Source organism: Tarenaya hassleriana, unplaced genomic scaffold (genome assembly GCF_000463585.1).
Source record: "Tarenaya hassleriana unplaced genomic scaffold, ASM46358v1 Cleome3, whole genome shotgun sequence".
In the NCBI taxonomy this organism is placed as follows: Eukaryota; Viridiplantae; Streptophyta; class Magnoliopsida; order Brassicales; family Cleomaceae; genus Tarenaya; species Tarenaya hassleriana.
This window is the reverse complement of record NW_010966177.1, coordinates 5,497,745-5,520,481: the sequence shown is the minus strand read 5'-3', so window position 1 is coordinate 5,520,481 and position 22,737 is coordinate 5,497,745. Positions and strand designations below refer to the sequence as shown.

General features: G+C 36.2%; 4 protein-coding genes across 4 annotated transcripts; 3 read left to right on the top strand and 1 right to left on the bottom strand.

Moving 5' to 3' along the window:
* Positions 1-325: 325 nt before the first annotated feature.
* LOC104819551 lies at positions 326-2,359 on the top strand. Its single transcript, XM_010549673.2, has one exon. It carries the CDS (start codon positions 668-670, stop codon positions 2,276-2,278), a length of 1,611 nt encoding a protein of 536 aa, XP_010547975.1. The 5' UTR covers positions 326-667; the 3' UTR covers positions 2,279-2,359.
* Positions 2,360-4,700: 2,341 nt separating this feature from the next.
* Positions 4,701-9,435, top strand: LOC104819550 (alpha-L-fucosidase 2). The gene is made up of 10 exons (XM_010549671.2): positions 4,701-5,070; positions 5,638-5,783; positions 5,881-6,737; positions 6,839-6,971; positions 7,228-7,386; positions 7,501-7,725; positions 7,840-7,941; positions 8,051-8,186; positions 8,294-8,489; positions 8,972-9,435. The coding sequence occupies exons 1-10, from the start codon at positions 4,785-4,787 to the stop codon at positions 9,270-9,272; spliced, it is 2,541 nt and encodes an 846-aa protein (XP_010547973.1). The 5' UTR covers positions 4,701-4,784; the 3' UTR covers positions 9,273-9,435.
* An 839-nt stretch (positions 9,436-10,274) lies between these two features.
* On the bottom strand, positions 10,275-12,576 carry LOC104819549 (TIP41-like protein). Its single transcript, XM_010549670.1, has 8 exons — positions 12,397-12,576; positions 11,767-11,952; positions 11,578-11,668; positions 11,362-11,475; positions 11,208-11,267; positions 11,051-11,092; positions 10,813-10,941; positions 10,275-10,653 (listed from the first exon to the last, which is right to left on the bottom strand). Exons 1-8 carry the CDS (start codon positions 12,534-12,536, stop codon positions 10,543-10,545), a joined length of 873 nt encoding a protein of 290 aa, XP_010547972.1. The 5' UTR covers positions 12,537-12,576; the 3' UTR covers positions 10,275-10,542.
* A 6,899-nt stretch (positions 12,577-19,475) lies between these two features.
* LOC104819548 (probable indole-3-acetic acid-amido synthetase GH3.1) lies at positions 19,476-21,969 on the top strand. The gene is made up of 3 exons (XM_010549669.2): positions 19,476-19,881; positions 19,984-20,085; positions 20,425-21,969. Exons 1-3 carry the CDS (start codon positions 19,562-19,564, stop codon positions 21,788-21,790), a joined length of 1,788 nt encoding a protein of 595 aa, XP_010547971.1. The 5' UTR covers positions 19,476-19,561; the 3' UTR covers positions 21,791-21,969.
* Positions 21,970-22,737: the final 768 nt, after the last annotated feature.

The following is a 22,737-nucleotide window of genomic DNA, read 5'->3' as shown; positions in this document are numbered from 1 at the left end:
GGGGATCAAAGAAAAATATTTCCGACGTCGAAGAATGAAAACAGTAACTTTGTTTTATTCTATCATTACGAAAAAATATCGTTTCAAATCTTGCGATTTGTGACTGCATGTTTTTAAAGAACATTTCATTTCATAACATATACACACACACATGTATATGTACATAATCTCTCGTTAATGCCAAAAATCTACTAAAATCTAGTGAATAAATGTAAAAATCGAAGACTTTTCCACAAATATTTGTAACTAATTTTTGTGAAGGAAAATCGAAGGTGAATACTTCCACGCCATGCAAACACGTAGCTCCACCACAGCGAGAAAACGTTAAACTTCCACGTCCCTTAGTTAGCCTTTCGTCCATGCAAAAGAAGTGGTCGTTGTGCTTTTTCCCATTTATCCGACCGAGAAAACGCGAGAAAATCACCCAGAAAATGATAGAAAACTCTCCCTCATCAATGCAGTTCACGTCACTCGGATTCAGACATCTGCCCCTGTAACTCTAACTCTGCTATCTTTCGTTCTTGATCCTTGTTTAGTCTTGTCTCCGACTTGGCTTCTCCAGAACCACTCATTCTCTCTATAAATTCTCTGTTTCTGTTTCTGATTCTTACCAAGAATCTTATCCTCGTACATTTCCCGTCAAACAAACACTTGTTTTCCCGAGAAAATGGATCCCTGGTCGTGGATATGCGAACTCCCGGAGTCTCCCGAGTTTGTTGAGTCTGACTCACACGCGGTGTTTCACCTCGCGGATTCGCCGCCGAGTCAAGACGAGCCAACTCGTTCGATTCAACTCATAGCCGAGCGGACTTTCGAGTCGGACCCCGAATCGCCGTCGCTCACCTTCAAAGTGATGTTACTAGGCTTTAACCGAGTCAACTCGTCGATATGGATTTCTGACACGTGTCCCTTGTCTTCGGAGAAACCGTTCCTGCCTCTTGTACTCCAGCTTCTCCGGGAACTCATCTCCCTCTCCCCCGTCACCACGCGCGACGGCAGCGCGTGTGGCAACCCGCGGCTCCTAGAAATCAAACCCGACCCGGTTCGCTGGGTCATGGACTCTCACTCGCCCGAGTCGTTCTCATGCGTCTTCAACCTTATATTCCTCACGCGCCTCTTTTGGCTTTGCGTTTGCGACGCGCCGACAGAAATCGGTTCTTTCTTCTTACATAACCTCTTCGGTCCCCACGTAGAAGCCCTCACGGGCCAACACACTCCTGTTCTTCGAACCTTTTTCGTCTCGGTGGGCGTAGATGTCGAGCTGTGCATCACACGCGCCGCCTCTTACGCGTTGGCCAAGTGGTTGATCTCCAAGGAAGTTGGAATGGGCCTGAAACAGTTGTCAAGCCCATTGCCACGCCAGAGAATAGGATTCTCCTATGCAACTGAGGCCCATGGGCTTTGGGTCTTGAAGGGCTATTTCCCGACCGTATCGATGAGTGTCACTCACTGTAGTTCCAACGATTTCCACAAGATTACGAAATTTCCAATAATGGACCCTAAAGAGACTGTCCTAAGATACGCTTTGTCACACCAACAAGCGGAAGCCGTCGTACAATTCGAATACTCGGTGAAATTCCACGAAAGTTACATAAGAGTGAACGCACGTGTCGACAACATACGCGTCCACGTGGCAAAACTAGGGTTTCACAAAGGAACGGAGGTTACGGACATGGATTACTCGGAGGAAAGGTACTTCCCGTCACGAGTTCGGGTCTCGATAGGTCCGGAAATCGGATCGGCGAACGTGACCGGCCTAAGCCTAGGTCGGTCCACGAACAACGAGGAGCGAGAAATCGAGGTCACGAAGGTAATAAAGGGATCATTCGGAAAAGTGAAAGTTCCAAGAGTGAAGGCGAGGGCGAGAATGTCGACGAGGAGGAAGCTAAAGGATTGGAAGATCGAACGAGATTGCGAAGGAAACGGCGCCGTTTTCGACGCAATACTCTACGATAACGAGACCGGAGGAGAAGTGACGGAGACGAGACCATATAATTACTACGAGGGCGATCATAATAATAATAATAATATTAATTACGATAAAGGGTTTAAGAATACGTTCACGAAGAATGGAGGGATGGTGTTCGGAGGGGATGAATTCGGAGATGAAGTTGGGTGGAGAATCGGTCGAGAGATGGAAGGAAGTGTGTTGAAATGGAGAATCAGAGGGAAAATTTGGCTAAGTTATTGGCCTAACAAGTTGCATACTCCGTTCTACGAGACGAGGTTCGTGGAATGGTCCGACGAGGTTGATTTGCCTTTGGTTCCAATGTCCTAGAATGTATACATGTACACGTATATACGTATAGATACGTATCTATATCTAAGCCGATGTAACGTAATATACGTGTTTGTAGTACCATGCAGAAGTCGTAGCTCTTTTTCACGTATCGTAAACCCATTAACTCGCCATAATCGTCAGCTACGGAAAAACGGTGCTAACCGAAGTATTTAATGATGTGTGTACGAAAAAAGTGTATATTTATTTTATTTTATTGGACCTAAAATACAGCTAATACATTGATTAAACTGTTTGGAATTATACGGAAATAATTGATTTTCATCGATTTTGTTATAAATAAATAAATAAATCTCGAGAGGGTAGGGAACATATCGCGTGAGAGAGGTGGGACAGGAAAAACTGTCACGGTTCACGTCACGTGGCCCAACATGATGCCACGTCATCGTCTTCATTGGCATGCACTCCCTCACGCGCTTTTAATCTTATCTTCGCCCGTTTCCCGTGCAGTTCTTTCGGTCCCCCTCCTCCTCCACGCCTAATTTTCCCCACCCTATTTTTTCTTTAATTTAATTTAATATATATATATAAAAAAAAATCTATAAATAATTTGTGGAAAATGGCAAAAATATCGGATTATCGAACCAATTAACTATATTTTGATTCGGTTAGATATTATACACAAAATTGAACGGATACCGAACGGTTCGATTTGATTCGAAAAATACCATATGGTATTTTGATATTTTTATTTTTTATTTAAAAATATTAATATTTATTAATGATAATCATTTTGTTCAACAATAGAAAATAGTTTCATAGAAATCCATTAACATTTTATTAATTTATTTGTTTTCTTTATATTAAAGTTTTCAAAATAAACTCTGACCATTCCGAACCGTTATATAAAAACCCAAACCGCCATGATTTTGGTCATTATTTAATAATTATTTAGTAAAACCGTACCGAACCGACACGACACTAATAATGAATTGAACCGAACCGAATAACATACTATATTAATTTCATATAAATTTTATAATATCGAATAAACTAATTCCGAAACGTCGTCCGTCCCTATTTTTAGGTGTTTGATATAATTCGAAGTTTATGTATTTGGGCGGTCGGTAAGCAGACATTGGATGTAGTGATGTAAGATTATTCGATCATTGAATTTGACTTCAAATTTTTGTGCATCTTAATCGGTAAATATTCAAAAGTTATCAAAATATTATATAAAATTTATATTAATTACAAAATTATCACATACAAAATTCAGTTTTGACATACTAACAACTCTTCTCATCGTTTCCGTATCAATTTTTCTTTTAATCGAATTAGTCTTTTGTAATATTATTCTCATCTTCACTTTATTCATAGATTTTAAACATTATATCTATATACCTCATACGCTTGATATATTCAGATTCGAATTAAATTCTATCAATTTAAAATTTGATCTGTATTCAACCTTATTTTAGAAAAGAATGTATATATCAGGATAGGCAAATTGCAAAAACACAAAAAACGCTAATTTTATTTTAAATAATTTATGTTATTGGGAATTAAAATTATCTATTATAAAATTATCTATTACAGAGTTAGAATTATCTATTATAAAATTATCTATTACAGAGTTAGAATTATCTATTATAAAATTATATTAATAAGATTAGTCTTAGTTTCTTAGTAGGATTTAAATATATTTTAGATAAACTTTAGTTTTCTCTAGTGGATTATATCCCTAATATATGTTTTTTCGTTTTGTCTAAATCATTTAAAAATCATGTTTTTAAAAATTAAAAAAACAATGGGACAGACATAAAAATTACGTGGCTCTCGAAAACTATCGAAGAACAGGTGCATGCATTAGATTGTACATAAGGCTTAAAACGGGCTTTTAACTAATTTGTGTTTTCCAAAAATAAACTTTTTTTGCTTTAAAATAAAGCTACAGTAAAATCCAAAAAAAAAACTGAATTTATAAAGTTATGGAAAACAAATCTATAAATATTTTTGTCAGATAAATTTAATTTCAAACTTAAAATATATCAATATAATTTTCAAATTTATCAATTGGAATAAAAAAAAATCTCGACCATATTGATTTAGTTATAAGTTTGAGAATTATAATGACATTTTATAAGTTTGAAAATGATAATAATATATTTTTATGAATTAAAAATAAATTTGTTGAATGAAAATTTTAAAATTTTATTTTACATGCTTTTACAAGTTTCTATCCTATAATATACAAATATCTTATAATAATGGTCAGATTCACGGACAGAGTGGAGGACAAAAAGAGAGGATCCATGAACTTCAACGCGAAGATATACCAACCCATATCGATCCTTAAGATCTTCAATTATAAAAAAATATAAATTAGTTACATTAATTGGTCCGACAATTATATATATATCTGCATATCTATATATACAGGGCAATCCCAAACGCGGTTTACCGTATCTATAAAGCCTAAAAAAAATCTCTCCACAACCCTCTCAGAGTGTGTAGTCTCACTCTCTCTATCTGAACATTAGCAATGGCGGAGAAGCTGGGCTTCTTCGTCCATTTCAGCTCCTTTCTTCTTCTTGTTGTTCTACTACTGAGCACGAGCTCCGGAGAGGGAGAGATTATTCCGGTGCGGCGGATGTCGGAGAAGGACCGGTGGACTCCGACCTTGATGGACGGTCAGGATCGCTCGATGCCGCTGAAGGTGACCTTTGGCGGGCCAGCGAGGAACTGGACCGACTCCATCCCCATCGGAAATGGCCGTCTCGGCGCCACGATCTGGGGAGGAGTCTCGTCGGAGACACTGAACATCAACGGTAACAAACGACGCCGTCTCCGTTCCTCTTTCTCCGAATTTGAATCTCGTTTTTTGGGGCTTTGAGTAATCAATGTCTCTCTTTTTTTACGTCTGCTGTTCTTTAATGGCTGCGTTTGAGATTCGCTTCGTCATTGATCATTGATGTTTCTCTCTATCTCTGTGTCATTGATTGTTTATGTTTGTTAATTGATATTGGAGAAAATAAAAAATTGAACTGAGGATCTGTTTGAAAGCTCTTTGGCTTCCATGTCCTGATTCGGACTTATCTTCGTAATTGCTGAAACCAAGCAGGGCTTGATTTTATCTCACAGTAGAATCGATGTATATGAATCTGGTGCAAGCGGCACCAGATTACGTTTTAGTAAATCAAATCACTGATTTGATGACAAGTGATATACAGATCTTTTACATGACCTGCATAGGTTTTGAATGCCAGTTTCAAGAGGACAACGTTGTTTATGTTCTCGGATGATGTTTCATCTGGACAATCAAATGTGCCATGTGGGTTTTGGTGGATCAATCTGGAGGATCTGAATCTCGTTAATCCTTTATTTTCGATTTGTAGAGGATACGGTATGGACAGGAGTTCCAGCAGATTACACTAACCCAAATGCACCAGAAGCATTGTCCGAGGTTAGGAACCTCGTCAGTGATGGGAAATATGCCGAAGCTACTGCAGCTGCCGTCAAATTATCGGGCTATCCTTCTGATGTATGCAGATTCTTTCTGTCTTTGGTTCTTGATTTCTGTGTATTGTTTAGCACGAGGAGAATATCGTTGTGATTTTCCTGTTGTTTGCTTTCTGTAGGTTTACCAGCTTGTGGGAGATCTCATGTTAGACTTTGACAGTTCACATCGTAGATACACCGAAGAATCTTACCGACGAGAGCTTGACTTGGAAACTGCTTTAGCAAGAGTGAGTTACTCTGTCGGTGATGTTGAATTCTCGAGGGAGTTTTTCGTTTCAAATCCCGATCAGGTGATTGCAGCCAAGATTTCAGCTAGCAAACCGGGGTCCCTGTCTTTTACGGTATATTTTGACAGCGAGTTACATCATCACTCGGAGACTAATCCCGCGGGGAATCAGATTCTGATGCGAGGAAGTTGTCGGCCTAAGCGCCTTCCTCCAAACTTAAGCAAACGTATTAACGTTACTAATATACCTTATGATGATCACAAAGGATTACAGTTTGCTGCAATTGCTGAATTGCGGGTCAGCAATGGCGGTTCTGTGACTTCCTTGGGTGGCAAGAAATTAAGGGTTAAAAATGCGGACTGGGCGGTTTTGCTTCTAACAGCTTCATCTAACTTTGACGGGCCATTCACAATGCCCGTCGATTCTAAGAAAGACCCCGCCAAGGAATGCACTAACAGAATTAGCTCGATTCAGAAATTCTCCTACTCTGATCTCTATGCCCGTCATCTGAGTGATTATCAGAATCTTTTCAATCGGGTCTCGTTGCGACTGTCGGGAAGCTCGAACAGAACAACGGACGCAGTTTCAACCGCTGAAAGGGTGCAATCTTTTAAAAAGGATGAAGACCCTTCATTGGTGGAACTTCTGTTTCAATATGGTAGATACCTGCTTATATCATCTTCAAGGCCTGGAACTCAAGTGGCCAACTTGCAAGGCATATGGAACAAAGATGTTCAGCCACCATGGGAGTATGTATCTTGGGAGATTCTTTGTTGATGGTGTCTCGAATTCTCTTAACCACATATTTTAACTCCATTGTTGAGCTAATTCTTTTTCTGTGATGATGCAGTGGTGCTCCTCACTTGAACATTAATCTTCAGATGAACTATTGGCCTTCTCTTCCTGGTAATATCAGGGAGTGCCAGGAGCCATTGTTCGATTATATGTCAGCTTTGTCAGTCAACGGCAAGAAGACAGCAAAGGTAAGATTTCTTCCTTTTCTACCGACCGATATATCAGAATGCAGATCTCACTAGATGTATCGTTGGTAAAAGACACTTGTGGTTAACGTAGTTGCATACATGTGCAATACTACACCCTTATGTATATATATGTGTATATATGCAAAGAATGTGAGCTCGTGCGTCACAAAAATATTGTGCCAAGTTGTCTGAGTCGGGATAACCTTTTTCATTGCATTGAAGCAATCTTATTGTATAGTCCTTTTTCATGCTGTAGGTCAATTACGGAGCAAATGGTTGGGTGGCACATCAAGTCTCAGACATATGGGCAAAAACCTCACCGGACAGAGGTGAGGCTGTCTGGGCGCTATGGCCAATGGGAGGAGCTTGGCTCTGCACTCATTTGTGGGAGCACTATACATACACGATGGACAAGGTAGAGTCCCTGGTTTTTTCGGGTTCTTTAACCGATCTCTGTATCTGTCTTTTGGTCCATACGCTTTAGCTCTTTGTACCCTTTCACGAATTGCTCCCCATCTGTTCGTCTTAGGAATTCCTGAAAAATAAGGGATATCCATTGTTGGAAGGATGTACACTGTTTATTTTGGACTGGCTGATCGAAGATAAAGAAGGATATCTCGGGACTAACCCCTCGACCTCTCCTGAGCATATGTTTACTGCTCCCGACGGCAAGCAGGCTAGTGTAAGCTACTCCTCAACCATGGATATCGCGATCATAAAGGAAGTCTTCTCTGCAATAGTTTCTGCTTCAGAGGTAAGAGGAAAAGAAAGAAAAAAGAGTTTGATCTAAACCAACAAGTGTGTTGCATAGTAACAGAAACAATGGAAGGAATCCCACCCCATCTTTGTTGCTTATCTGTGTCAACAGGTGCTGGGAAAAGCGAATGATACTCTCATACAGAAAGTCCTCGCTGCTCAAGCAAAGCTTCCGCCCACAAGAATTTCAAAGGACGGTTCCATCATGGAGTGGGTGAGTTAACTCAGTCTTACGACTTTCGTATATGCTTTTGTGAAGGCATATCTCATATATTTTTTTTTTCTCACGCCCGCGTTCTCTTTCTCTTCAAATGCTTTATAAGGCACAAGATTTTGAGGACCCGGATGTACATCACCGGCATGTTTCGCACCTCTTTGGCCTCTTTCCGGGTCACACAATTACACCCGAGAAATCTCCAGAACTTGCTAAAGCTGCAGAAGTGACTCTCAACAAAAGAGGTCTGTAATCTGTTTTTATTTCTCTCATTCTCTTCTTTTATGAAAAATGCCCTTGAAGCAAAGTGTTATATAATTTGTATTGACAAGAAAAAGTTGAACTGATGCAGGGGATGAAGGCCCAGGGTGGTCGACCACCTGGAAAGCCGCTTTATGGGCACGGCTTCACAATAGCGAGCGTGCTTATCGAATGGTTAAGCATACATTTGATCTGGTGGATCCGTTAAATGAGCGTAACTATGAAGGAGGGCTGTATAGTAACTTGTTCACTGCCCACCCGCCGTTCCAGATCGATGCAAACTTTGGGTAAGTCACTTTCTTACAACATCATATTATCGTCTCACTTTGTGTTGGAAGTTTACATTTCTTTGCATATATGTTACAATCTAGGATTCACCATTCAATGACGGTTTATGTTACAATGTTACAATGTAGGATTCATCGATGGTTTATGTTACAAATCAAAATCAAGTATAGGAAGTTTCCAATATAGGATCGATCACTATCTAACGGCTAAGGTATCAATTCAAAATATTGAAAAAGAAAGAAAGAAATTCTATCAAAAGAGACATATATGCTAGAGAATTGGGAGTTCCTATCGTAATGCACGACTACTTAAATGGGGGATTCACCGAAGGTACTAGTGTGGCTCATTATCGCTGAGATAATAGTTCTTACTACTTTTTGCTCGATCCTTTTCGGGCTCAATTCTTGTTTTTTTTTTTTGGACATAAGAACAGGAACAATGATCGATTGCTCTTAAACTCAAAACCTGTTATGCTCTGCAGATTCACAGCAGCAGTAACAGAGATGTTAGTGCAGAGCACGACGAAGGAACTGCACTTGCTACCGGCGCTTCCGACGGGAAAATGGCCCGACGGTTGTGCGAAAGGGATAAGGGCACGTGGCGGAATAGCGGTAAGCGTTTGCTGGAGGGAAGGTAACCTCGTAGAGTTCGGTCTCTGGTCGGAACAACAAGTGATGACCACATTAGTCTACAGAGGAACCACTTCCACTGCGAAGCTGTTCCCCGGAAGAGTTTATACATTTGACAAAGACTTGAACTGTATTCGGACAGAGAGGTTATAGAGTGATTCATAAACGAGTATTGTTGTTTCCGTACGTACTTTTTTTTTTCGAAAAAAAGTGTTCTCTACTATCCGGACAATGTCAAATTTGCATTTTTTTTTTCCCCATGTATTTTGGTATGTATTGATTATTTTGGAGAAAATCATATATTTGATCATTTTTACAATAATTCTATAGGTCGACTTAGGTTTTATTTTGATTTTGTATGTTTACTTAAATATTTTAAGAAAATTTTGTTTTTATGTAGATTATAAATCAACGTTGATATTTTAAAAACAAATTGGTATGTAGAGTAAGTAAACAACCATATCTTATTAGGCAGAAAACGACGATGGGCAAGACTGGGGCCTTGGATGGAAAAGGAAGCAACATCTCAAAGGTCAACGGTTAACGACAAATTAACGGCAGTAATTTTCACCTCATCGATGGGACGTCACATGTATACCAATTTCCGCATATTTCGTTCTCGAATCATATTGTACTGGACAAAATACCGATTTTGATACCATTTGTAATGACACGTGAAACGTGAATGTTGCAGATGTTAAAAGTGTCTTTACCAACTAACATGATATTTTTTAGCATGTTTTGCAGTCACTCGCATATATTATATGAAGTATTTTTCAAGAAGAGAGTAATCTCGGATAAAACAATCGTAAAAATAGATATATCTCGTTATTATGAATAGTACAATCAATTTTTTTAATTTATTATTAACCGTGTAGTATAATATCTACACAGGTCTCGTATATTGAATAATATAATTATTGACTACACAGTTATCATGTATCTCTCATTCCGATACATTTGATTTATCGGCTATCTTTCTTACCTAAAAATCTACCAAAAACCGTTCTTTATCCGTACCTCTTACACAATTCACGTCTATCTATATTTTCTCCATTTGATTTAATAAAATATCTTGTATGAATTGGTACCAATGGATTGAAAATGTTGTGTGTGTGAGTAAGTAAGAGCAAAAAAATAGAGTTCAAGAAAAGGTAAAAGTATTTATGGTTTTTTATTTTAAAAAAAAAGTAAATTAATTCGGAAACACCACAAATTCTCAGCGTAAAAGACACTGCCATTCACCAAATGCTCATCGACCGAATCGATCGATTTCAGGATCAAACATAACCACAAAGTAGTATTTTATGGTGACTCTAAATAAGCTTACACACACACACACATATATATATATATATAAGCATTGCGCAGTAGACGTTGTTGATGTTTACCCCTTCTGGATGGCTCGGAAGTTGCCAAGAGTTTACAATTTCTGCGGGATCTTCAGCTTTTGAGTCGTCTGCTTAACCACGGGAAGCCTCTGGCTGATTCGGCTCGGGTCACTATACACTGATGAATCCATTGGATACCCTTTCTGCCGACAAAGAGGGCAAACTCGGAGTTACCGAAAGAAATGATAAAAAAAAAAGGAAGACGAAAGCTCGAGACTCTATGATTCGTCAATCGGCTGTTATAATCTGATTAAAGACGGGATTATTTTGAAACTTTGGTGCTGAAAATGAAGAAAACTAACTGCGGATTGAGACTGAAACGTGGATTCTCTCCAACAGCTTTCACGGACAACAGTGGGTGTCTCGCCCTTGTCAAAGACGCAATGCATTCTCGTGTCCCTTAATCTCATGAGAACACCGTCAACTCTCAGCTGTAAATGCAACAAAGTAGAAGGTGAAGAAAATTACAACCCAGTCAAATATCCGCGAATGATCCGGCACTCGAGCATTGACATTAGGGAATTTGCTGTTCTGACTCACCCAAAATCGTAAAAGAAGAAACCAGGAAGTTGGCATGACTCTCTGAAAGAAAACAGAAGAGCAAGAGGATCATCGGTCACTAAATACCTTATACACGATCAATATTCATCGTTACGGAAGAATGTGAGTAGGATAAAGATTCGAGATCTTATTTTACCACTTTCACTGTCAGAAGTGACACCCCATTATCAGCCAGTTCATCTTCATACAAAACTACCTGAAGGAGTAAAGGATTAACACATATCAAAGGCCATGGAAGAGTTTACCACAGAAGAAAGTATATGTGTGTTCTTGTTAGAGACGGAATGGACCTCATCATAGAAGAGAATAGGTTCTTTAAGTGAGAGAGCCGCCAAATCAATCCGCTCTTCACAGTTCTCCCATCGAAGACCGGTTTCCCCGTCCAAATCTGCATCTGCCCCTTGCTGCATTGTATTAGAAACATCGTGTACAAGCGATTATGAATAAAACTGAACTGACATCATCTTAAGTGGGAAAAAAGGGGTGAACATGATCCAAGGACAAACCTTTTCTTCGCCTTTCGAAATCACTTCACTTCCAGAGTACGGGGTTGTAAAAGTATAATCGTAATCTAGTATCACCTGTTGAGATGGCTTGCTGCAGATACAGTTTCGTATAATGCAACAAAGGGCATCCATCTGTTATGGCAATCATGCAATTGGTCAATAAGAACCTGAGCTTGTCATCAATTTTACCTCCGGAATTTCCACTGTGCAGCAGCGGGAACCTCAACAGGAGGCAACCCTTCCTGCTTCCAACCGATGAGTGCGTCAAAGGCATTAAAATGGATCTTAGTGTCGCTTCTTATGTGTTTTAGGACTAAAGCATTGTCGCCAAATACCATCTCCGGTAAATGAGATGTCTGAAGCTTTTCTTCCCACCTATAAGGGATAACCAAACATTGGATTCGTTACTGTAATAACAGTTTAAAAAAAACTTATGCAACACAAAAACAGAAAACTAGAGTTAAATATTGAAAAAATATAACAATGCTGTAGAAATCGATGGCGCAAGGAAGCCTCGACGAAATCAACAGATGAACAAAACTTCTGCAAGAAAGACGCAAGCATACTTTCAATATCTTCCATGAACAATTTAAAAGAAAATTGAAATCGCACCCAAAAATGAAAAGAATAGAAGCGATTAGCCCTATACCCCCACGCTACGAACTCATAAGTTCATTCTCAGCACAAAACACAAACAAAATCATCTCCACATACGGAATCAAAATTCTCCTCATTCAAATTCCAAAACCTCCGACCGCCTGTCTCAAGGACATACACCAATCTATGTGTGTGTGTGTGAGAGAGTGAGAGATAAAGTACTGTTGAAGAGCGAGAGAGTTGAGGATCGAGCCACGGAGAGACTCGATCTCCCAACCATGGATGCGCAAGCCTCGGCGTCCGTCGGGCAAAATCTCTGCACCGGCGGATTTCAGCGTCTCCTCGTTCACCTCAACCTCCATCGCTGTCGCCGGAAAAATCCGAGAAACTGGTTCGGCTTTCCTACCGAGTTCGTTACCGATTTCCTCTATGGGCTTTGTAACCGAGTTTTTGGGCCTATTGGGCCTGATCATATACGTGGGCCATTGGATTTTTTCTTTTGGACAACCTATTTGAGATTTTTTCTTTGGTATATTTCAATTTTTTCTTAGAAATTTCCTTCTTTTTTTTTATAATGCCTGATTTATGAATTATGATTACTATTTTTATGATGATTATTCTCCGAGTTTTCTTGTTTATTATTTTTCCTACTTTTTAACAGGAAAAGAATCATACAATATATTTTCATAATAATTTGTTTATACAAACTAAACAGAGATTTAAAAAACAAACTAAAAAACCTATCAACTATCTAATTTACTCAAAAAATTAAAACTATTAATTTTAAGTAAAAATATCTATCAACTATCACAATATAATAAAATTTATATAAATATTTAGTTGATTTAGATATTTAGAATTGTACAATTTATATTTTTTTTCAAAATTAATAGAATAATATAACAAGTTTAAAATAAAATGTTTTTACTATCTTAAATTGGTTATGTTTTTTTTCTCAAAATTAATAGTTAATAGATTTTTATAACATATTTTAAATTTTTTTTTCAAAATTAATAGTTGATTAATTTTTATAAAAAAAATAGTTTTTAACTATAAACTTTCGCTAGCATATTATAAGATTATTTTTGGTTATAATTATGTGTATATATATAATATTCATTCTAAGATTAACCTCTATTGAAAAAGTAATTGGGATCTTAAAAAAATCTTATATTCATTTGTACGAAACTAGTAAATAGTAATACAACAAGATGTGTTTTAATTCAATATGTTTGTTTTTTTATATATTTTAAAACATTCTATTCATTTTTTATATTATCATTTAGTTAGTTTACTTCTATTTTTGAAAAATACTAACAACAATAACATCGCCTTAATCCCAAATTTATTTGGGGTTGGCTCCATGAATTCTTCTTTTCCATTCATTTCGGTTTTGCGTCATATCTTCCGATATTTGTAATATATCTAAATCATTTCTAATGACTCGTTCTCAAGTAAGTTTATCCCTACTCCTTCCTCGTTTCTTCACTTTCATCTTTATACTCTCTAATTTTTTAACCAGAACGTCTAGTGGTCTACGTTTTACGTGTTCAAACTACATTAAACATGATTCAAGTAATTTTTCTTCAATGATTATAACTCTCAGTTTCTCTCTAATATTTTCATTTTTAAAAAATACTAATTTTCTAAAATATTCTTTATCATTTCATTATATATGATTTATATTCAATTCATATTCAATTGATTTAATATTAAAAATATTATTCAATCGATTATCATATTACATTCAGTTAATTGTATAAAAACAAATCGAATAATATCTAACAAATCAAAATATATGAATTAAAATATAATTAGTACCAAACAAAACCTCGAATAAATTTGCAAGATATTATAATAGTATCAACGGGCTTTTTAAGACAAAATATAAAAGTAAAAAATAATTGAAAAAGTAACAATCCGAGAATCCCCTTAAGTTAACCAAACATTAGGTCAAATAATGACAACTAATGGTCAAAGAACATAAAACAACTTTGAATGATTAAAAAGAAAGATTCAACATTTATAACTGAATGAATAATTAGACGGTTTTTTAATCACGAAATTAATCATTAAGTTTCCATGCAAATTAAGCAACCAATATACGTATTTTTTTTTAAAAATATATATTTTTTCATCACAATGCTTGGTTGTACTTAAAAGATGGGTACGGAAGCATTTTCGTACAAAATTCTCCTGCCTTATGATCTACTCATATTTTCGAAATAACATTTAATTGTTTTTAAGTATACTATGCCACATGCAAGAAAAATAACAGAAACTTCCATATGTATAAATATATACAAATTTTGGCTAACCTTTTAATCCAAGTTTGTGTTAACGGCCATATGGTCAACTAAGACTATAATATTGGATTATCAGAATATTTCTTATTTAGTTATTTTTTTAAAATGAAAAAAAAAGGCATCGAGCTTTTTGAATTCGTTACTACAGCGGCATCTCCTTTGTCGCTTTCAAAATTCAAATGGGTCGGTTCGGTTCGGTAGAAGCACACCAAAATGTAATAATGTGAAAGACAAAAAAAAGATTAATTAAGTTAATGATGGAATATTATTTTAAATAAAATTTCCCAAGAATCGGATTCTCTATATATATATATATTAATTCAACTTATTTTTGTGTGATTTTGTTATATCGTCAAAATTTTATTCATCTGATTTGTATACTGTTTTTAGTTAGATTTTATTTGAATACACATTGTGATCAGTTTTGTTTTAAAAAAATATATTCTAAAAATATTTTCGTTTTCATTTGGGTTTTTCCGGCACGAATTTGTGAGTTTGATTTTAAAAATTCATATTCAAATAGATTTTAGATTGAATCTTTAACGAGTTTGTCAGCACTAATGCTAAGTAAAAAAAAAAAATCTTAACATTATTGATGATAGTTTTGGGAATATTAATAAGTTGTGATTTGTTTTATGCTTTAAAGTGGTATGTATTTTTAGTGCGCTTAAGATAAAATACAATCAAATTTTTCTTTGGAAGTCGATATATATATGTTTGGATAAAATCTTTATAATCTAAAATGAATTTTCTTAACATTAGAAAATAAGATTAATCTTATTTTGAAAAAATGAAAGAGAAAATGAAGTTGAAAACCATTGAGAATCTGTTTTTTTTTTTGGAAATTGATTTATAATTCCCTAAAGAAAGAAATAAATGTTTGGAAATCACATTATATTTATACATGTACGCAAATAATTGAGAGCGAAGAAAAATGTATAAATTTATAAAAAAAAATTACATGGAAAATTAAATGAAGCGCAAGGAAAGGAAGCGGAAAGAAAGGGCGCACGTGAAGAAATTCCTAAGTCCACGAACTCGAAATCTTGAGAAGATCTTATGGCGGTGTGGCGGTTGCTTTTTTTAATTTTCTTAATTTGTCTTCGGAAACACCTTACTCTTTTTTTTTTATAATTCTTTTTATTATCTATGCGACCGTCTAATTGTATTTTTTTTTAATTTCATGTTTTTTTTTTGTAACGGCAACATGCCCCGAAAATGCGACATGAAACCTCCAACAAATTATAATAATCCCATCTTATATATTGTTTTTATATCGAATGCTTTTAAAAACGGATTTCTTATTAATAAAAAAAACATTTTTTTTGTTTGAGCAGCAAAGCGAGTGATTATTGATATTCGAACATGGATACAAAAGCAAATGGGATGGAACTTGCATTTCACAACTAAATAAAACTCGAACAAAAGGATGCCTTTGAATTCGATTTATAATTGAAATAGATTATGTAAATTATAGATAATTAATATAAATTAGAGATATAAATCATTTAAGAAATTAAATATTAATTATTTCAATTATGATTAGTTGTCATCAAATCTTATTTCTTGTAGTTTGTTTTCTTTATTTATTATGATCCTTTTACCTATAAATACGTAATATATTTTCATTATAAGTAAAAAAAAAACGTAGAAATTATAAAAGTGATTCTGCTATTTTTCTCTATAAAGTATAAATATTTTAATGTAAAAATAAAAGTGATCCTGTCGTTTTTTACCTTTTTTTTTAAAAAAAAATCGTGTTATAATCCCTAACATAAAGAATATCAATTAGATCAGCCACTTAATCATATAATTTAATTTATGTCAAGTTATTGTCATGTGGAATCGAGAGATGAAAGAATGACGAGACTCTTTATACGAGAGGGGGATGACATGGATATGGAAATGGAGAGGCAGGAAAGCATGCATGCATGGAATTAGGCATTTGTCTCACGTGCCCAAGGACCCATCCTTTTCCACCACCAACACTCTTCCCCCTCGACAGCCCCGCGGTTTACGTTCCTCCTCCTCCATTTATTTATTTATTATAAACGGAACATGAAAAAAAAAAAGAAAATTCGAGAAAAAAAGTTTCTATTATAATATACTAGAAGAACTAAGTGTGATTAGACTGATTTTTGTGGAAATTTATTGTATTATAGCTACCAAAAATATATTATACTAAGAGACATATATCTACGCATATAATTAATAATAGAAACACTTACCCCCAAATATATACACATGTATATTCTCGTATTAACACACAAATATCGCATGTCAAAAGAAAAACGATGTTTTTATATATAAAATATGACGCATGACCCATTAGGTGGTGGTCCAATGGTATAATGGATGATAAAATCATTTCAACATCATGAGTTCGATTTCACTAACAGAGAAAAGGAGATGCAATTAATTGCATGATTAAAAGTTGATTTTAAATCCAAAAAGATTAAGTGATCGAAATATAAGAAAACCTCATGGTTATAAAAAAAAAATGAAAACAAAAAAAAAAGGTAAAAGAAACTTCATTAATTTGTTGGTGAGCCCATGTTTCGTTTCCTTTTGTCTATATATTCTCGGTTCATATTTGAATATATAATTCAAACTTGTGGATAAGTCATTGAGTTTCCCGTTTTAGATTGATGAATTGGCACTTGATTCCTGACTTGCATTTTCTACATTAATTATCAGTTTTGATATATAATTTTGTCTCACGTTTGCATTATTAGATTTATGATTAATAGAGTGGTCAACATAGACTACTTGAATTTATATATATATATATATATATATATATATATAATGATATAAATATCGTAAAACAAGTCTTATTCACATATAAACTATATGGTTAATTAGCCCCATCTTTTTTTTTAATCTCATACAACATATATTTATACATCCAGAATGTTGATTATTTGATGGTCAGTGTTGTTATATGTATCGAGGGAAGTCAAAATGGAATAAAGACAATACACGAAAGAAAAAAAAACTATAATATATAAATGCAACATATAATTGTTTATTAAGATAATTAAACACTCACAAAACATTAAAAAAAATGATAATGAATATATGTAATGTGCAGAGAGTTAGGAACATGTTTTAAGGAAATCCTGAACCAGATATAACTCAATGTCTTTGAAAACATTAATTAGATTTATTATTCCATAGTTAATACATATACAGTTAGGGATATATATATTCTTTAGAAATCAAATTTTCTTGTATAATATGTTATTTTAGAGATGATTATTTTGGTTATTATGAACGGCCAAACTATACTAACGAATCAATTGGATATTAGAAGATGTGATTTGGTTTAATTTGGACATTTTGTTTTAGTTTGGAAGAAAATTAACTTTCTTTGGTTTAAATTATTATGAAAACTAACGATATCGAAAAATATTTTGGGAGAAAATTATGATATCGAAACGCATAAACAATAGTGTAAAGGATTATATATATATATATATATATATATATATATATGTATTAAAATATTATATAAAAACGAGAAAGAGAGAAGAAAAAAATGCGGGAAAAGTGGGACAAGTGGGGGAGAAGGGAAACGCGTACGAGAAGGAGAGAGAGAGAGAGAGGGAAAGAAACAAAACTAACGGGCAAAGAGATATGCTAAGGTGACATGGCTGTGTCCTAAGCCCCACATGCTTCGTGGGCCCCGTCTTGTCCCCTACCCGACCTCCATTTCCCCTGCATCCATCCTTTTCTGCCTCATTCTTTTTGTTCTCTCTCTCCATTTAACTAAATAATAAATATATTTTGTTTTCCCCACTTAATTTTAAATAAATCGATTAAAATATCTTTTAATTTTAAATTGTTATTTTTTTTTAACTCCCCCAACAAAATTCTCCAGCCTCCTCCTCCTTCCGACCACCTTCCTGTTTAAAAAAAAAAAAACTGTTTATTTTAATTTAACAAATGGATAGTAATAATGATTATTGTTGCATTTATGTTTCCACCGCATGTTACATCTGAGTTTTTTACGTTGTCTGCTATAATTCATCATTGTGCTCTGCTGGTCATTTAGTCAACACAACATTTTTCTTTTGAACTCAAACAATTCATGTTTTTCTTTTTAGGATATGTGCTTTGATTATATATTGATTCTTTTTTCGAGTTTATTTTTAATTTTAGGTTTTGAATGGATATAATTTTTATTTTGAGTTTTAATTTTGGTTTTTGGTGATAGTTTTTATTTTGGTTTCTGGTTTTCTATTTTTATAATATATGTAAATCTAAAAAATAGAATTTTTTTGGTTTTAATTAATTGCTTCACTAAAATGTTTACCAAATTTTTAGGAAAATCAATTTTATAAAATCTTGATTGTAAATTATTTTAGTTTTTGGATTTTAAACCCCCCAAAAATCTCTTATATTCAACCTCTTAGTCAATTTTAAATTTTGTTCGGTTGTATTTTATGAAGAATTACATTAATTTTCAATATTAATTCCCATTTTATTTGATTTATTAGCTGTTTCATGTTGAATTTCAATACAATTAATTTCATTTGATTATAATTTGATTTAGATCTGTTTTTTAGATAATAAAATGGAAATATATATCTGTAATTGGTAATAAATTTTAAGATTCAATTATACAGTATATCCTTTTACTAGGAGAAACACAATGAATAAAATGTCTTTATGTATAGATTTGGATTTATTATTAGGGATATAGTTCTTATTCCTCATGATTAAATACATTGATTGTGATGACCTCCAAAAAGCAATAAAAGATATTTAAAACGTGTGCAAAATAATATCTTCGTAGAAATTATGGGAAATTAAATACAAAAATATATATACACGGGAAAAAAAATCATTTCTAACTTTATAGATTGAGCTTATCCCATAATTAACCATTCGTTAGGCGCGTCTGACGTGGCACTCACAAAGTGCGTACTCACACCTCCCTCTATATAAATAAACCCACGCACTTCTCCCTAACCCAAACCATCCCTTCAACCAAAAACCATAGTCTCCTCTCTCTCTCTCTCTCTCTCTCTCTCTCTCTCTCTCTCTGAGCAAGAACACATAAAACCAGAGCAAAAATGGCAGTAGACTCGAACCTCTCATCGACGTTGGGTCCACCGGCGTGCGAGAAGGACGCGAAAGCTCTGAAATTCATTGAGGAGATGACCCGAAACGCGGACGCCGTTCAGCAGAACGTGCTGGCCGAGATCCTGACGCGAAACTCCGACACGGAATATCTCCGCCGCTTCGGTCTAGACGGAGCCACCGACCGTGAGACCTTCAAGTCGAAGCTTCCGGTCATCACCTACGAGGATCTCCAGCCCGAGATCCAGCGCATCGCCAACGGTGACCGGTCCCCGATCTTGTCGGCTCATCCCATCTCCGAATTTCTCACCAGGTTCGATTTCTTGAGACACCCTTTTCGTTTCTTGTTCCGGCTTCGTGGGAAAACTGGTCGGATTGGTGAGAAATTTGTGCTGAACTTCGGTTTTTGTTGCAGCTCGGGGACATCTGCTGGGGAGAGGAAGCTCATGCCCACCATTAGAGAAGAGCTTGATCGCCGTCAGCTTCTTTACAGTCTTCTCATGCCCGTCATGAATCTGTAAGTCTCTGTACCAAAAAAATGTGCTTTTTGCCATGGTTGTTTTTTAAAAATTTTACAATCTTATGGTTTTAAGAAACTATTGCAAATACTGGAATTTTTTTAGTAATGTTTCTCCACGTAATTAACAGTTTTACATCACGCCGACAAAAATGGCAGATTTTAACTGCATGCATGTTCTTCGTCGGTCAAAAAGACCGTATGTTCCGCATGTTCCACTCGGGATCCATAAAAATAATCAACTCCACGACAAAACCCATGACGTAATTTTTGTTATTTCCCATGATTTCATGCCTCGAGATTGACAAAAGCGTTGACTTTTTCTTTTATGGTTTTCAGGTACGTGCCTGGTTTGGACAAGGGTAAAGCGATGTACTTCTTGTTCGTGAAGTCAGAAACGAAGACTCCCGGCGGGCTCTTGGCTCGTCCTGTCCTCACCAGCTACTACAAATCCGACCACTTCAAGTCACGACCGTACGATCCGTACAACGTGTACACGAGCCCTAACGAGGCCATTCTCTGCCCCGACTCGTTCCAAAGCATGTACACTCAGATGCTCTGCGGCCTCCTCGACCGCCTCTCGGTTCTCCGGGTCGGAGCCGTCTTCGCCTCTGGCCTCCTCCGAGCCATCCGGTTCCTCCAAATGCACTGGCCCCGGTTAGCCCACGACATCGAAACCGGTTCTCTCGACCAGCAGGTAACCGACCGGTCTGTAAGAAATTGCATGGACGGTATTCTCAAACCGGACCCGGTTCTCGCCCGGTTTATTCGCGGTGAATGTGAGAGTAACAACTGGGAAGGGATCATCACCAGGATTTGGCCTAATACCAAATACCTAGACGTCATCGTCACCGGAGCCATGGCTCAGTACATTCCCACGTTGGATTATTATAGCGGCGGTCTCCCGATGGCATGCACCATGTACGCATCGTCTGAGTGCTACTTCGGCTTAAACCTTAACCCGATGAGCACACCGTCCGAGGTTTCGTACACGATCATGCCCAACATGGCCTACTTCGAGTTCATACCTCACGACCCGTCGGGTCGCGACCCGCCCCAGGACCTCGTAGACCTCGTGGACGTGCAGATAGGAAAAGAGTACGAGCTCGTGGTCACGACCTACGCCGGTCTGTGCCGCTACCGGGTTGGCGACATCCTCCGGGTCACGGGCTTCCACAACTCGGCCCCGCAGTTTCACTTCGTCCGGAGAAAAAACGTTCTCCTAAGCATCGATTCGGACAAGACCGACGAGTCTGAGCTCCAGAAAGCGGTCGAGAATGCGTCCAAGCTGTTGAGCCCGTACGAAACGCGAGTCGTCGAGTACACGAGCTACGCTGACACGAGCACCATCCCGGGTCACTACGTGGTGTATTGGGAGCTTCTGGTCAGGGATCCGAGTAACGGGCCGCGTCACGAGGTTCTGGACCGGTGCTGTCTGGAGATGGAGGAATCGTTGAACTCGGTTTACCGACAGTGCCGAGTCGCGGACAACTCTGTCGGGCCACTGGAGATTCGGGTCGTGAAGAGTGGAACGTTCGAGGAATTGATGGATTACGCGATATCGAGAGGAGCGTCGATAAATCAGTACAAGGTTCCGAGGTGCGTGAACTTCACGCCCATTGTCGAGTTGCTTGACTCGCGAGTCGTCTCGGCGCATTTTAGCGCCGGTTTGCCGCATTGGACGCCGGAGAGATCAAGGAGATAATGTCGTCATTTTACATTTTTTTGTTTTGTTTGTTTTTTTAATGTGATTGAGTAATTGAGATCTGGGGGGAAGAGAAAAAGTCAAAGGGTAGTGTTTGGTTTGTAATATAAGTAGATTCTTGCTTGTGATTGTAGCAATTTTTTTTAATGATGTTTGTGGGATCAATTAGTGTTTCTGTTTGTTTGGGGATATTATTATCCCAAGGGATTAATTAGTGGTCCAATCACTTGACATGTGATGAACCATTGTTTATTTTGCTGAAAGATGTTTGGTCATCATTTTTTTATTTGTACAAATTGCGCATTTTTACAAGAATATGGACAATATAAATAATGCACATTCGGTTTCATAGGATTTTATAGTATAACAAATATTAAATAGTTTTTTTAGTTGTTTTATAAGAATCTTTGATCATTACATACGTTTGAAGAAAAATCCGAATTATCTTGGATTAATATAAATTTCAACTCAGCTTAATATATATATATATATATAAAAATTTTATATGGTAATAATAGAATATGACCCATTTACAAATTATGTAAAAGGGTTTCTACATTGTGTTTGATACAACTTCAACAACATAAAAACAAAAAATTATAACATCAATGATATTTTTGCAACAATTTGCGACTCTTAACGGATCCTACACTTCCCTTGCATAGAAGTACATTGACAACATGTAGACGTGGACTGTTTCTCCACATAAACTATATAATATTTTTTATATACAATCCACAAATACACATTTATATGTATGTATATATGAATCAAGATACTAATATAAAATAAGAAGAAAAAAAATCAGTATGGAGGGGCCAAAAACATGGGCAAGAAGGGAGTTAGAGGAAAGAACAAAATGAATGTGGGTTTATACTTTATAATATATATATATATATGTATATATACTGAATGTGGGTTTATATACTTTATAATATATATATATA

Excerpts from the sequence above, each read along its gene's own strand:
- LOC104819550 (XM_010549671.2), top strand. The coding sequence starts at position 4,785 with ATGGCGGAGAAGCTGGGCTTCTTCGTCCATTTCAGCTCCTTTCTTCTT. Across the intron at positions 6,738-6,838 it reads GATGTTCAGCCACCATGGGA|TGGTGCTCCTCACTTGAACA; the intron begins GTATGTATCTTG and ends GTGATGATGCAG. Across the intron at positions 8,187-8,293 it reads AGTGACTCTCAACAAAAGAG|GGGATGAAGGCCCAGGGTGG; the intron begins GTCTGTAATCTG and ends GAACTGATGCAG.
- LOC104819548 (XM_010549669.2), top strand. The coding sequence starts at position 19,562 with ATGGCAGTAGACTCGAACCTCTCATCGACGTTGGGTCCACCGGCGTGC. Across the intron at positions 19,882-19,983 it reads ATCTCCGAATTTCTCACCAG|CTCGGGGACATCTGCTGGGG; the intron begins GTTCGATTTCTT and ends TTTTTGTTGCAG. Across the intron at positions 20,086-20,424 it reads CTCATGCCCGTCATGAATCT|GTACGTGCCTGGTTTGGACA; the intron begins GTAAGTCTCTGT and ends TATGGTTTTCAG.
- LOC104819549 (XM_010549670.1), bottom strand. The coding sequence starts at position 12,536 with ATGGAGGTTGAGGTGAACGAGGAGACGCTGAAATCCGCCGGTGCAGAG. Across the intron at positions 11,669-11,766 it reads GCACAGTGGAAATTCCGGAG|CAAGCCATCTCAACAGGTGA; the intron begins GTAAAATTGATG and ends CTGTATCTGCAG. Across the intron at positions 11,093-11,207 it reads CACTTCTGACAGTGAAAGTG|AGAGTCATGCCAACTTCCTG; the intron begins GTAAAATAAGAT and ends GTTTTCTTTCAG.
- LOC104819551 (XM_010549673.2), top strand. The coding sequence starts at position 668 with ATGGATCCCTGGTCGTGGATATGCGAACTCCCGGAGTCTCCCGAGTTT.